The 14,864-nt window shown below is 43.8% G+C and overlaps 1 protein-coding gene across 4 annotated transcripts in view; it reads left to right on the top strand.

The window, feature by feature from the left end:
• ASZ1 (ankyrin repeat, SAM and basic leucine zipper domain containing 1) overlaps window positions 1–14,864 on the top strand; it is a 1,559,240-nt gene that overhangs the window by 463,209 nt on the left and 1,081,167 nt on the right. For all 4 annotated transcript variants that reach the window (XM_044088717.1, XM_044088716.1, XM_044088719.1 and 1 more), the window contains one exon: window positions 4,808–4,942. In XM_044088717.1, the coding sequence (XP_043944652.1) occupies window positions 4,808–4,942 (135 nt within the window). The remainder of the gene's footprint in view (window positions 1–4,807; window positions 4,943–14,864) is intronic.

Here is a 14,864-nt window from a genome sequence, read left to right as displayed (position 1 = left end):
TGTCTATCGTACCTCAGAATCATTGTAATGATATGGCAAGACAGACTAAAAAGCAAAGTAAACTGATTATACAAATAGTGTTAATTAAACTTAGACCTTAGGGAATTGGTAATCAGATTGGAAGCTCTAATCCTTAGTGATTATCAAAATCACCTAGACTACCCTATCCCATAAATCACTTTAATTGTGGCAAGAAGCTATGAAAAGTAAAAACATGATTATACAGATAACTTCAGTCAGACTAAAAGTACTATTCTGTCAAACCTTTAGTAGTAATCTGAACTGCCAGAGTGGAGACAAAGCAAGCTATGTTTTTGCTAAAAATTAGCATACAGCTAAATACAACCTGACAAAATTAGTAATTAATTTATTGTATCAGTTGCTTGTGGAAATAAGCTATACTGTTGATAACTTTACAGTTAAGTGGGCAAAGCGCAAAAAGCACATCATCTAAGAACAAAAATACACTGATCCCATCCTTGAAAAGAGGAAGGGTGATATAGGCAGTCCTTAGGTCAGTAGATGTACAGGAGGAGGTGAAATGATGAACAAGACACTTTTCTTTAACCCCTTTGCCTGACTCCTATTAGACTGCTGTGAACTGTGTAGATCAGTTGTCTGTCAAGAAGGTCGGGGGGGGGGGGGGGTGGCATATCCCAAGCCCATTTCCGCAGTGAAACAAGTGCCAGTGGTGTGGATATCATCCAGGCAGATATGGTAGTCACCTCCCCCAGGAACTGCTAATATCCTCTCAACAACAACTCTGACTGGTCTTGACCTACATGGTTGTCCCACGGAAGTATGTCCTGTTAACCCAGACTTTTCAGGCTGCAGCTCCCAGAAGTCTCACTGGATGTTGAAGTGGTGAGCTAAGCTGGCTCCCTCGATAGGATGAGCAAGTTATATTACAGCCTCCTGTCCCGCATTTCTCAGTTCCCTTGCTTGCTAATTCAACATGGATGATCTGGGTTACAGTTAAGGCTTTATCCTTCTGTGCCACAGGAGAGTGTTGGATAAGTGAGACTTTTGTTGCACATGTCAAGCTGTCTAGGTGAGAGTTTCTTAAAGGTTCCTTAATACCAGCTTCTAACCTAAGAAGGTAATAGAAGAATAGAGCGTAGGTTCTTTTATGTGGATGCTTTCTTTGATTAATCTGTAGAGGAAATGGTAAAATAAACATGGAAATGCAGCGAAGAGGAGGAATGTTGGCTTGACTGCTTGATTTGTAGTTTTCAGTGAGCAAGCTCAGTTGTATCTGCTGCCTGTTGTGGTTGGAGGCTTTCATTGCGTGGTTACCAGGTATTAGGTGGAATGAAGAATTGGAGCCAGTTTTTAAAACACTAATGCATAATGCATCCTTTGCATATGCACAGTGATCAACACCACAATGCTAATACTTTGTGTCAGTAGTGCAAATACAATCAGAATTACAGAGGGTACCACGTAATTTAATTGCAAATTCCTGCTTCAGTTCACCAACCCGTTGTGTGGTTCCCCACCGTTAGCATGATTAGTGAGCACTTTTTGGATGAATTGAGGCTTCTCTTTCACTGCAGCAGGTAGGACACCTGAAATAACACACATGCCAAGCATTTGAGCTGCTACTTTGCTGGGCAGCAGAGAGGGGTCATGCTCATGGCACAGGCACCAAGCCATTTTCAGACTGACTTAGAATAAAAATACACACTTCCTTCAGCTGGGAAAAGATAATAGCAGGCAGCTTGGAAATGAGTAGAAGAGCAGGAGGAGGTTAGAGATGGAAGACTTGCTTAAAAATTTGGCTTGTCCAGATAGTAAGACAGCAGGACAGTAGTGTACAATATCCTTGGAGATAAGTGCCCTTTTTTTTTTTAGAACAGCTTTTTACACATGCATGAGAAACAGATTTGCTGGGTACTACTATGGTCCAAAGACAAAGAGCTGCCCGGTAAACACACAGGTTTAATGGGAAAAGGAAGATGTGGTCAATGATGGCCATCAGCAGAACATTTAGTAGGAGGATCTGCTTTTACAGTGTGTTCATAGGTTCATACTAGGCTATCTGCCCCAGGGCATTTATAAGCCTAGCCAGAGTGTGTTTGGCTTTCGCCACCCATTTTAAATTAATTTTGCTATGCCCTTTTTCGAGGTTAGTATACTGTGCCTCTGTCTAACAGTGACACAGAAGTGATACCCAGGGTAAACCTACGATCTCCCATCCACTCATCAAGATTCCTCTTGAAGAGAGTCAATGAGGGACTCTGCCTAACCTGGACTGGGATTTTATTCCAGAGTGAAGGGAGCCTCTGGGTTATGAATCTGTCCCTCCAGCATGTCCTATTTATTTCAGTGCTGAGGTTAAAGTCTCTCGAGCTTGTAGCACGATGGGATTTGGATTTTCTGAGGTGCAGCATGTCCATTGCTTCCGGGTTGAACATGGCTTTATACGTCAGGCACAGATCGCCTCTGAGCAGGCGGTATGCCACTGAGTAGAGCTGGAGTTTCTTTAACCAGGCAGCATATGGCATCTGTTTGAGCCCTTTGATCCTCTTGGTGAGGTACTTTTGGGGGTCTTTCCAGTTGCTGCAGGTGTCTGGTAAGGTACATCCCAAAAGGGGCATTGTACTCAATTATGGGCCTGATGAGGGATGAGTAAAGAGGCACGATGACCTCCCCTGATCTAGATGTGAATCCCTTCATGATAAGGTGTGCTATATAAAATGTTTTTCTAACCACTTTGGCCACGTGGTTGTCAAATGAGAGATTGCTATCAACTTGGGTCCCCAGGTCTCTAATTACTTCTTCTGTACTTAATGGATTACCACCTATGTGGTAATTTGTGGGCACTTTGTTTTGCCAAAGGGATGACTATACACTTTTGGCGTTTAGCTTGAGGCCATGGCTCTGGCACCAGTTGTCTGTTTCTATGAGGCCCTTTTGGAGGATGCTTGTGTCGGCTGGAGAGTCGATTATGGCGCCCAGTTTGCAGTCATCTGCGAACTTGGTCAGCCACAGTCCTTCCGTGTTGGCCTGTCCCTCCGAGAAATATATACCGAACAAGAGAGGTCCCAGGACTGAGCCTTGTGGGATGCCACTTGTAACTGGTTTGAAGTCTGACATGGCTCCAGCAATTCTAACCATGTGGGTTCTGTCCTTGAGCCAGTTTGCAACCCATCTAGTGACATAGGGGTTTATATTTAAGCTGGTGAGCTCATCTATAATGCCCGAGTGGTGTATTGTATCGAAGGCTTTTGCGAGGTCCAGGTAGGCTGTGTGGACCACCTTCCCCTCGTCAATGGCCTTGGTGACTGTTTCAAAGAAATCGACCAGGTTTAAGAGGCAGGATCTGCCCTTAAAGCTGAACTGGGTAGGATCCAGTGTCTGTAGGTCCCCAATATCTTTATTTATGAGGTCCATGATGATCCTTTCCATAGCTTTGCAGACCAAGCTAGTCAGACTTATGGGGCGATGGTTTCCAGGATCCGTTGAGGCACCACCTTTGTGGAGAGGGACCACTGTTGCTGTACGCCACTCTTGGGTACATATCCTGTAGTAAGGCTGAGATTGAACAGTAGTTTTATGTTTGGGTTTAGCTCTTCTTGGAGTTCATGTGGGACGCAGCCCGGGACACCGTCTGGTCCCATTGATGCTGTGTTTTTTGCTTTGGAGAGGGCGGCTCTTACCTGAGCATCTAAGATGTCAGGGGGGGGCAGCACTCTGCTGGGATAGATATTTGCCCTTTTGGTGGGGTGGGGTGGAGAAGTTTGCGCTGAACCTGTCAGCTAGGATGTTGGCAATGTGCTGTGGGTTCAATGTATTTTTTGTCATGTTGGACTAATTATGAGCATATCTGGGAATTCCCACCCAGGTTCCTAACATAACTAAAGAAAGCCTTGTGATTATCCTTAGTGTCCTGTGCAGTTTTTCTCTCGAAGCTGGCCTTAGACGATTTTATGAGTGCCCGTAGTTTTTTGCTAATACTGATCAGAGATGCCTTCCCTTTTGGGGATTTTGCTCTATCATGTAGTAGCTTCCTCCTCCTATTGTATAGTTTGTTCATGGCTGGGGTCCACCAGACAGGACGCCTGCCTTTGGAGGATTGGGTCTTGATTTTATTTGGGATTGCATGATCCATGCATTCCTGAAGGTGTTCATAGAATGAGTTTATAAAGGATTCTGCGGTCTAGGCCGTATTTTCCACAGGCTTGGGGGCTTTGAAGGATTCCACCTCGGTTTTGAGGAGTGTGAAATTTGCTTTAGAGAAGTTTTTCACTGTGGTTTTCTGGGCAGGGGGTGGGGTCGGGATGTGAATATCCAGTGAGATTAGCTTATGGTCTGATCTTACCAGTGAGGGATACACTTCTGGTCTGGAGCATAGAGTCCCCATGTTGATGATGATCAGGTCCAGTATGTTTTCCCCTCTTGTGGGAATGGTAACAAGTTGTTCCATAGCATTTGAGTTTATAAATTCTAGGAACCTTTGGGCTAGGGTGTTGGAGCTAGAGTAATGCTCCCAGTCTATGTTTGGGTAGTTGAAGTCGCCCAATATAATGGTGTGGTATAGTGATGCCAGTTGACATTGAAGTTGTACGCACTTCCTGCTTATTCTAATTGTGTCATGAATCTGTTATTACATCAAAATGCTCACACTTGTTTAATTTATTCAGCTTGTAATGCAGACTAGTATAGATTTAAAAACATCTACTGAAGTTATATTTGTTGAAATACTTTAAGTGGAAGCTGAAAGTCAAATAGAACTAAAATGTAGTAGCACAAAGCACTATTTTTTTCTAGAGTATTGTTATATAGTGTAACTTTATATGTACAGGCACTAACATGGGCAGTATACTGTGAACAGAAGTCTGCAATCTTAAAGCTAATTGAATTTGGAGCTGATAAGACTCTGGAAACTAAAGATGGAAAGACACCAGCAGAGATTGCAAGGAGAAAGCAAAATTCTGAGGTACAGTAGCATAAATAGCCAGGCTTTTATTTATCTTCTTGAATATTTCATGTTTGCTCGACTATATCAACTTGACTTAATTATCTTGCTGTACTTTATGTTGCTGTGTTCTCAGACTGCCTGCAGATATTTATTTTTTTTAATTGTTTTAGACTTTGTTTTTACCCAGTCAGTCTCTGCAGTATCTCTGCCTAATTGTCCAATCATTCTTGGTAGAACTGATGGCTTTCATTAGTGCACTAAAAGCTGGCAGAGTGTATTTATTTTAAATGTCTTTTTTTTTTCCATCTCCAGCTAAGTTAGATTCTGAATAGGTAGTGCATGTGATGGCATGTTCTTATTTGTACTGTGTGCATGCTTCCACACATTCCTGCATTGTATTGTCCATTGCAGCACATCTTGTATAGCAACCTATCCTTCCAATCCAAGTGGAATTCCCTTAATTGTATCCAATGATGATGACTGAGTTGGGTTCAGCCTGTCTCCTCTATCCAGTGCCTCAGATTTCTGTTCTTTGTTAGTAATTCCTGGGTCACTCCATATATAGTCAGGGCGTAGAAACGCTGCTCCACTCCTTAACTGCATTTTATTTATGGCTGTAGACAGTGTGAGCATAAGATAGAATATTTAAACATTGTGTCCACAGCTACATTAAGTTATAGACTTAAAACAGAATTCATGACTTGAGATGGCACCTTCGGGGGGGGGGGGGGGGAGTTGAACGTAGTGAGGTGAGTCATGACATAGTCTGACTTGAGGCTCCTGAATTACACAGATATTGTTGGCACTGTACCTATACCTTAAGGTCAGTTTTTGCAAAGAGATAGGATTATTTGCAAAATGTGACTTCTGCTGTTGTTTTTTATAAGTGTTACTATCTTATTTCTTATCTTTGTGAAAATTTCAAAAAAGTATTTTTTTTTTTTTAAACCGTACTGTTAATTAATGTAAGCTGCGTGATGAAAAGACAGAATTGTAAGTCAGCATCTGCAAGGAAAGAAGGGAAGTAAATATTTAGTTTGTGGTACTAAAGCTAGGCTTTAGAAATGCAACAGGAGTTTCTCTCTGCTTTCACAGCTAAACTTGGTGAAGTGAAACTGTTGAGGCCAGAAGCTACATTTCAATTGTCCTTACGTGTGTCCTTCCATTTCACTGTTACAGTAGTCATTATAATAGTGAGTCCCCTGCCAAGGGTAGCCTGACATCCAGCCAGTATACCAAAGCCTTTAGGTTGCTTTAAGGTATGCTGTATGTCACACGTATGCTCCCCTGTGTAAAGTGTAGGGCATAAAGGTGACATCTGTACGTACCATCCTCGGAACTTCTTTGCCGCCAGTCCGAATGCCATCTTTTGATCATCTGTCTGAATGCCTGCTTCGTTTGCTGGTTCACCAAGCCATTTCAGATAAGTGTCCCATTGGGGTTTTTTGCTCTTATCTTTTTTCTTTTTGTGTGTTGGCTGTGGGGTTCATGTCATCTAGAAAGGATAAAAGCCAGAGTGGGAGACAGATTCCTTATAAAAATCATCACAAGCAGTGCTTATTTTGCACTTCCCACTAACATACGTCCTGTTCTACTTGTCAGGCTTTCTTTTAAAAGACTCTTCATAGTAGGCTTTCTTCTCTAGCCTTGTACTTGGAGAACCAATGTCTTAAGCTTTTAGCAAAAGACACCATGGAAGGAGCTTCCTACTCCGAGGGTCAACAGTCTGTGAAGAAAAAGGCCAAAAAATTAAGGTCTGATTTTTCTGCTGTGCCACTTCTGCCAGACATCTCTTTTAGGGCTAGTGAAAGCCTGGAGGATCACCTGACTCTGCTGTTGGATTCCTCTGCAACAACTGTTTTGGAGGCAGTCCTAGATCCAGCCTCTCGCATGTCCCTGGAGGCCTTGCAGTCGTCCACTTCGGATGTTCAGGGGAAAATGCGGCTGATTATTTCCAAAGGGCCTAGGGGTGTTCTTCACATTCTGGTTAGAGAGAAAGTTCTGACTACAATTATTGAATGCAGTCCAGGGTTTGAGCCTTCTAAATTTTACAAGGTAGACGTTCCTCTGAAAAAGAAACAAAAAAAGCATGATGATCGTTGTGTTTCACTGTTGCAGTCATTACACTTGGGTTGTCCGCCGGCAGACTACCCGCAGTCTGCCCGAGTTCCAAAGTCTTGGTCCGGCATCGGTTGCTATCGCCTCTTCCCTGACATCAGTGCACCAGGAGTATAAAAGATGCAACCGACACCATTTTCTTCAGTCTTTCTTGCCGCGTGGTGCCCGAAGCAAAAGCAGTTCACAAGTGCCGGTCGGCCAACTCCTGAGATTTTCGAAATTGAGTTTCAGAACCGGAGTCTTCCATAAAGCTAAGTACCCCGTTGGGGAAACTTTTTCTTGCTCCAGACCGATGTCAGTAAAAGTTAATAAGTGTATTTCTTGTGGGAAGCAAATACCTCATAAGGACTTTCACTCTTACTGTATTCCTTGCCTAGGCCCTGACCACAACGTTACTAGTTGTCGGTTTTGTGCTAGATTCAACAAACGCACTATAAAACATCTGTTTGATTTTGCTTTACATTATTTTGGCTGAAGGTTTAATTGCATAATGCCGTCGGAACAACCGAAGACCGGAATTTATAAAAAAACGCAAAGACAAAGAAAAGGACAGGCATCAGAGGTCTAAAACCGACGAAGCCTCTTCTAGGCCAGTCGCCGGTAACGGTTCTCAGTGAGGCGCTTTTGCAGCCCCTGACACCCGCTACCTCAGAGCCACAGGCCGTATCCGACAGCCACGTGGAGACACCGAGGCCTGTGGAAACTCAAGGTATTGGGCCTACGGAAACTATTCCCTCCGATGGGTCCGGAGCCGCTGAGCAGGCATCGGTTTCTGAGGGTGTTTTCAGACCTTTCACAGCTTACAGTTAAGCCCACTACAGCAGCCAAGGCAAAGTCCAAAACACCATTAAAGACAAGGAAACAAGTACAGCATTCTCCTGAACAGTCATCCATGCCAAAGAAACAGATGCTTAAAATGGCCGAAGACCTAATTACTTTAATCAGGGGTTCCCATCCTCCTCCTGACAAAAGGCCTAGGCAAGACACTGACTATGATTCCTCTGACCAGGTTTCTAGTTCTTCTGATTCCTCTTATGATCAGGGATACTCTCTCCCTCCCTATGAGGACTCTGATGCAGAAGAGTCTATACCTTCAGCCTCCCTGCCTGAGGATTATTCTTTTGGGGGAACCCTGCACACCATGAGGGAGCATTTCCATTGGGAGAGCCAGGATTATTCAGAATCCAAGAAAAGGCTCAGAGACTTTCTTTTATTGCCCCAGCACAGGCCCCTGGCTATTCTCCCTGTGCTTGATATTGTTGTTGATGTTTTCTCTGAATCCAGTCTGACTCCTGATTCTTTACCCCCTGCACCAGTCAAGCCAGACAGGTACTACAGGGTCCCTGACTCTCATAAATTTCTTTACAAAAACCCTGCTGCAGATCCAGAAACAATTTCTCAGGGTCCTAAAGGGGTTAAGGCTTCCACTGCCAAAAATCCTGTCCCCTCGGATAGGGATTCCAGAGCTCTGGACAGATTGGGGGAAAAAGTTTACACTTCTGCTACTTTAGCTGTAAGGGCTTTAAATTGCCAGTTTCACATGCTTAAGTATCAACAGTATCTCATGTCATTGTTAAAGCAGAAAATTGTTTCAAAGTCCTGACAGTAAGGAAATGCAGGATTTATTGCATGCAGCTGAACAAGTGGGAAAGCATACTTTACAATGTGGTTTTGATTCATTAGAGGCTTCTTGTAGAGCCACAGTTACAGGCTCTGTTATTCGAAGGCATGCTTGGTTGAAAGAACAAAGTTTACCTGACCATGTTAAAGTAAAATTACTGGATGCTCCACTACAGCATGATACTTTGTTTGGTGTTAAGACAGAAGAGGTGTTAAAGAAAATAGAGGATAAAACAAAATCAATGCAGACATTAAAGGATTTCTTACAGGTTCAACCACTTAGGTTTAGCAGAAACTGGCCTACAAAAAATTGATCCTTTCCGGTGTCAGACACGCCACAAAGAGACAGATACAGACGCCCAAGAGGCAGATCTCTGCCCCAATGCTCCTACAGACCTAAACAATGGGGTGCTTCAGCCCCCAAAGGAGGGGAAGACAAATCACAACCTTATAGGAAACAGTCCCAATGACTTCCCTCTACAGATGCCAAGCACTTACCTTTTGGCAGCACCCCTAGGGGGAAAGCTAGCACTCTTCTCAAAAAATTGGCACATAATCACCCAGGACAAATGGGTACTGAATATAGTTTCTCAGGGTTACAGCTTCCACTTTCACACACTTCCAAAATCAAGGGGTATGCCGGACCTACCACAAAACCAATGGGCAGAGACGCAAAAACAAATTGCTGCTCTCATGGACATGGGAGCTATTCAAAGAGTACCACAGCAAGAACAGGGGCAAGGATTTTACTCAAGACTTTTCTTAGTACCCAGAAAGGACAAAGCCTGGAGACCAATACCGGACCTGTCAATCCTAAATACTTTCCTGGATGTTCCGAAATTCAAAATGTTAACACTACAGCAGCTTCTACCCATGCTGGGCAAGAAGGCTCGGCTAGTTACTTTGGACCTCAAGGAGGCATACCTGCATGTCCCAATCAGACAAACTTGCAGAAGATACCTCAGATTCATAGCAGGCTCAATGCATTGCCAATTCTCTGCACTGCCCTTTGGGTTATCTACTGCGCCCAGGGTCTTCACAAAATGCCTGGCACCAGTAATTGCATTTTGCAGACAAAAAGGAATACTAATATATCCCTATTTGGACGACTGCCTTATTCAAACAGAGAGCAAGGACATTCCACTAAAGCATCTGGCGTTTGTAAAAAGATTACTAATTTGCCTAGGGTACACAGTAAACGAAAAGAAATCAAAACTAGTGCCCTCTCAAGAGATAATATTCCTGGGTGCAAGCTTAAATACAACTGCCTAGATGGCTTATCTCACGCCAGGCAAACAAAGGCAACTGACTCAATACTTTCAACTGATGGCAACAAAGACCCAGCTCCCTGCAAGAAAAATTCTGCAGGCCCTGGGCTTCATGGCATCCTGCATTCTACTAATTCCATATGCAAGACTGCATATGAGGAAACTACAATGGTATCTAAAAAGTGTTTGGACTCAACATTGTCACAGCCTGGAGACGATCATAACTTTAATTCCCTGCCTACAACAGGAGTTTCGATGGTGGTCCCAGGCCTGTCACCACAGCAAGGGACAGCCTTTCACCTTACCCACAGCCAGACAGACAATAACAACGGATGCATCGGATTATGCCTGGGGGGCACATATGGCAGGAAAATGTATTCAGGGCACGTGGCCCAAGGAACAAATGCATCTTCACATCAATCAGAAAGAGATGCTAGCTGTACAGAATGCCCTGACAGCTTTCAAGGACCTACTACATCCAGGACAACTACTAATAAAGACGGACAATACCACAGTTATGTGGTACATAAACAAGCAAGGGGGCACTCATTCCTACCCCCTATGCAGGCAAGCCATGACCTTGTGGAACACAGCACTAACCTATCAGGTACATCTGCAGGCACAATTCCTGCCAGGAACAAAAAATACACTGGCAGACGAACTAAGCAGAAATCTCATGGATCCTCACGAATGGAAACTAAATCCACAGGTGTTCAGCATGATAACAAGAAAATGGGGATGCCCAGACATAGATCTTTTTGCCTCCCCTCACAATTGCCAACTACAGAAATTCTGCACAATAACTTATCACTCTCAAGCATGGAAAGTGGATGCTCTATCATTCAGCTGGAAAGCTCTGACAGTCTAGGTCTTCCCTCCAATGCCTCTTCTTACCAAGGTGCTCCTAAAAGTCAGACAAGAAAGGCCAAAAATGATCCTGATTGCCCCAGACTGGCCACGCCAGCACTGGTACCCAATCCTAAAGAGCTTGTCTCAGGGCCCAGCTTGGCCTTTACCTCAAATTCCTCATCTACTGACTCAACAAAGCAATCAAATTCTGCACAGTCAACTCAGAACCTTAAATCTGGCAGCATGGCAGGTAATGTAGCCACTCAGACTGCACCTCTCTCTAAAGCTGTTATGGGTGTCATTTTAGAAGCCAGGAGGCCCAGCACTAGTAAATCTTATGCAGAAAAATGGAAGAGATTCTGTGCTTGGAACCAAGCACAAGGGCTCGACCCACTTGTTCCAAATATACCTCAGATTTTACAATACCTAACTGAGATGCTGGACAAAGGCTTATCTTTCTCATCAATTAAAATCCATGCCTCTGCATTTCAGCTCATTACAATACGGAGCCTCCTATTTTTTCACATCCTCTACTAAGACAGTACCTCAGAGGGGCAGAAAAACATAAGCCCCGCAAAGAGAGCACCAGTACCAACTTGGGATCTCAATTTTGTTTTAGAAAAACTCACACTGCCTCCTTTTGAACCAGCCAGCACAGCTGATATAAAATTCTTATCATGGAAAACTGCTCTGCTCCTAGCAATAACTTCAGCAAGAAGAATATCAGAGTTGCAGGCATTAATGGCTGTGGAACCTTTCATCATTTTTCACCAGGACAGGGTTTCTCTCAGGACAAACCCAACATTCATGCCAAAAGTAGTTTCCAATGTGGCCCTGAACCAAACCATTCATTTACCAACTTTCTACCCAAATCCCCAGAATAAAGGGGAGAGACTTCTGCACAAAAGCTTTCAGAAAAACTGAGCAACTCTTTGTAGCCTATCCTGCAGGATCACAAGGAAAACCTATCACAAAGCAGACAATTTCAAAATGGTTAGGACACTGCATCCGCTTCTGTTATGCACAACATGGCAAATCAGTGCCTAAGGTCATTAGGCCACATTCTACCAGAGCAGCAGCCACTTCAGCAGCCTTTCTCAGAGGAGTACCAACCAAAGACATTTTAGAAGCTGCAACCTGGAGCTCAGTGCACACTTTCACCAAGCACTACCACTTGCCTCTTTACTCTAAATCCAGAGCAGGTTTTGCCACTGCAGTCCTGGAAGCCACTCCAAATCCAATCTAGACCCAGCCGCCCAACCTCAGATTTGGGATTCAACCCAAGTGTAATGACTGCAACAGTGAAACACGATGAACATAGTACAGTTGTGTACCTACCATAAATGTAGATGTTCAAGTGTATTCACTGTTGCAGTCCCGGCTACCCACCCACCTTCCCCCTTTTCATTGCTGGGACTTCTCTGTGCTTCTCAACTCTATACAACCTATGTGGTGTACTTGCTTGTAGATGAAGGAAATGTTTATATTAGTACAGGCATGCTTTTTGGCATAATTTTATTTTTCCAGCCTTCCTATCTGGGGGCACCTGACATCTGGGGCAAGAAAAACTGAAGAAAATGGCATCGGTTGCATCTTTTATACCCCTGGCGCACTGACGTCAGGGAAGAGGCGACAGCAACAGACGCCGGACCAAGACTTTGGAACTCGGGCCGATTGCGGGTAGTCTGTCGGCGGATAACTCGTGTAATGACTGCAACAGTGAATACACTTGAACATCTACATTTATGGTAGGTACACAACTGTACTTTTCTCTGACTCCTAAGGACTGTGGGGTTATTTAATGCCCTTTTGGCTTTGAAACCTCCTCATGAAGTTTCTGTTCCTGCCCCCCTTGGTCCTCTACCCCCTTAAAAGACGCAGGGAACAGGATTCCTCTGATGCAGCTGTGGATTCAGATGAATCCTTTGCTTATTTATCTCAGATTCCCTCTCCTTTAGACTGTGGATGTGAGGAAGAGGAGTCTTCAAGTCATGACACTCCTTTCAAGGTGATTTTTTTGGGGACCCAACCTCTAGAATGATGGAATTTTTTTAAATGGGCTTGTGCTCAGGTTTCTGTGGTTCAGAAGAGGTACGACGAGCTTTTGCAAATGGATTCTCCCAGACTTTCTGCAGTTTCTCCTATTTTAGCTGCATTGTTGGATGCCTTTTCTGCTGCATTTAAGGCCTCAGATTCCCAACCTGCTGCCCCCAAGAAACTTGATAGGTTTTATAGGGACTGCAAATTTCTCTATAGGTGTCCTCCTGCTGATCCCTCTGTGGTGTCTGTGGCATCTGACAAGCCATCTCAGCTACTTGCTTGTGATAAAGATGTTAGAACTATGGAAAGGCTAGATAAGGTTTATACCTCGGCTACTTTGGTTCAAGCCTGTCAGAAAATTTCTGATCTCCGACTCAGAAGGGAAGATTTCTGCTCTTTCCCTGCTAGGGACTTCTTCCCAGTGGATCACTATTCTATTCAATGTAGATCTGATGTTGTCCCTTTCATTCTTTTTCTCACGATTGGGTCACGGATCCGATCCTTGGATCCAACTCTGCCTCAGTTCTACAAACTAGGCTCCAAGTCTTAAGCTCATCCCTCCTCCCGTAATGCTGTATCCTTTACCCAACCTTCTCAGATCTCGTTTGCTGCCAGCAGTGACAGACGTGGTTTCTTTGTAGTCTCGAGTTTGTAGGATTTTTGTGAATTTTTCTCCATTTTTTTTTTTTTGTTCAAGTTTTTCTCAGGTACGTTTAATTTGTTGGTACTCTTTCTTCATCCTTTCCTCCCCTCCAACTAGTCTTTTGTAGGTGTTAGGGGCCTTTTTATTCTTATTTTGTCTCCTGTTTACCCCCTTCTCTGGGCCTTTGACTGTTTTGACTTGTTAGCCGGTCTGTTTTAAAGGGAAAAAAAAGTAGAAAAGACTTTATAGCAGGTTTTGTTTTCTTCTTTTGGTGATTTATTAGTGAGTGTGTTTCCGTTCTGTTGGTTGGGCCTTTTTTCTGTGTGTCTGCGTGATATTTATTGCATTCACTACATCAGAGAAGCCGTCCAGATTTAAGCGTGGTTCAGAATGTGGACACAAGATTCCACACACTGATGTGCATAATAGTTGTGTTTATTGCCGTGGCCCAAAACATCTGCTGTTGGAGTGTGTGATTTGTGAGGGACTCAATCCCAGAGCCATCCACAGACTGTAAAAAAAAAAAAAAAAAATCTTAAAAGGACTTTTACCTTCTGATGCTATTTTTTCAGGGGCTCAAACTCCCTCCAAGACTGTGACAGGATCTTCGGACCCCAAGAAATGTTCCTGCCAGTCCTCCAGGGCCTCTTCTGAGCCCCTGTCCAAGTTTCCTAAGTTCTCGGATCTGACATTAAAGGCTCCTATGCCCACCTCTGCTCCATTGGATCCACAGTGCTCCTCTGATCCTACTTCAACTTCAAAGAGCTCCCCAAGGCTTTCCACTTTTGCATTGGATCATTGATGTTCTTTGTGTTTCACTTTTGCAGTCATTACACTTGGATTATCCTGCTGGCAAGCTACCCTCAGTCGGCCTGAATTCCAAAGCCTAGGTCTGGCATCGGTTGCTATCGCCTCTTCCATGATGTCAGTGCACCAGGGGTACAAAAGATGCAGCCGACGCCATTTTCTTCAGTCTTTCTTGCCGCGCGGTGCCCGAAGCATAAGCAGTTCTCAAGTGCCGGTCAGCCAACTCCTGAGATTTTCGTGTTCGAATTTTAGATCCGAAGTCTTCATTAAAAGCTAAGTACCCCGTTGGGGAAACTTTTTTCTTGCTCCAGACCGATGTCAGAAAAAGTTAATAATTGTATTTCTTGTGGGAAGCAAATACCTCATAAGGACTTTCATTCTTACTGTATTCCTTGCCTAGGTCTTGACCACGACGTTGCTAGTTGTCGGTTTTGTGCTAGATTTAACCAACGCACTATTAAGAGTCGGTAAGATTTTGCATTACACTATTTTGGCAGAAGATTTAATTATACAATGTCATCGGATAGCCATCCGACTACCGGAATTCACAAGAAACGCAAAGAAAAAGAAAAGGACAGGCATCCAAGGTACAAAA

Source organism: Protopterus annectens, chromosome 11.part0, assembly GCF_019279795.1.
Source record: "Protopterus annectens isolate FY-2018-M chromosome 11.part0, PAN1.0, whole genome shotgun sequence".
Lineage (NCBI taxonomy): Eukaryota > Metazoa > Chordata > Ceratodontiformes > Protopteridae > Protopterus > Protopterus annectens.
This window is presented reverse-complemented; position numbering and strand designations above follow the sequence as displayed.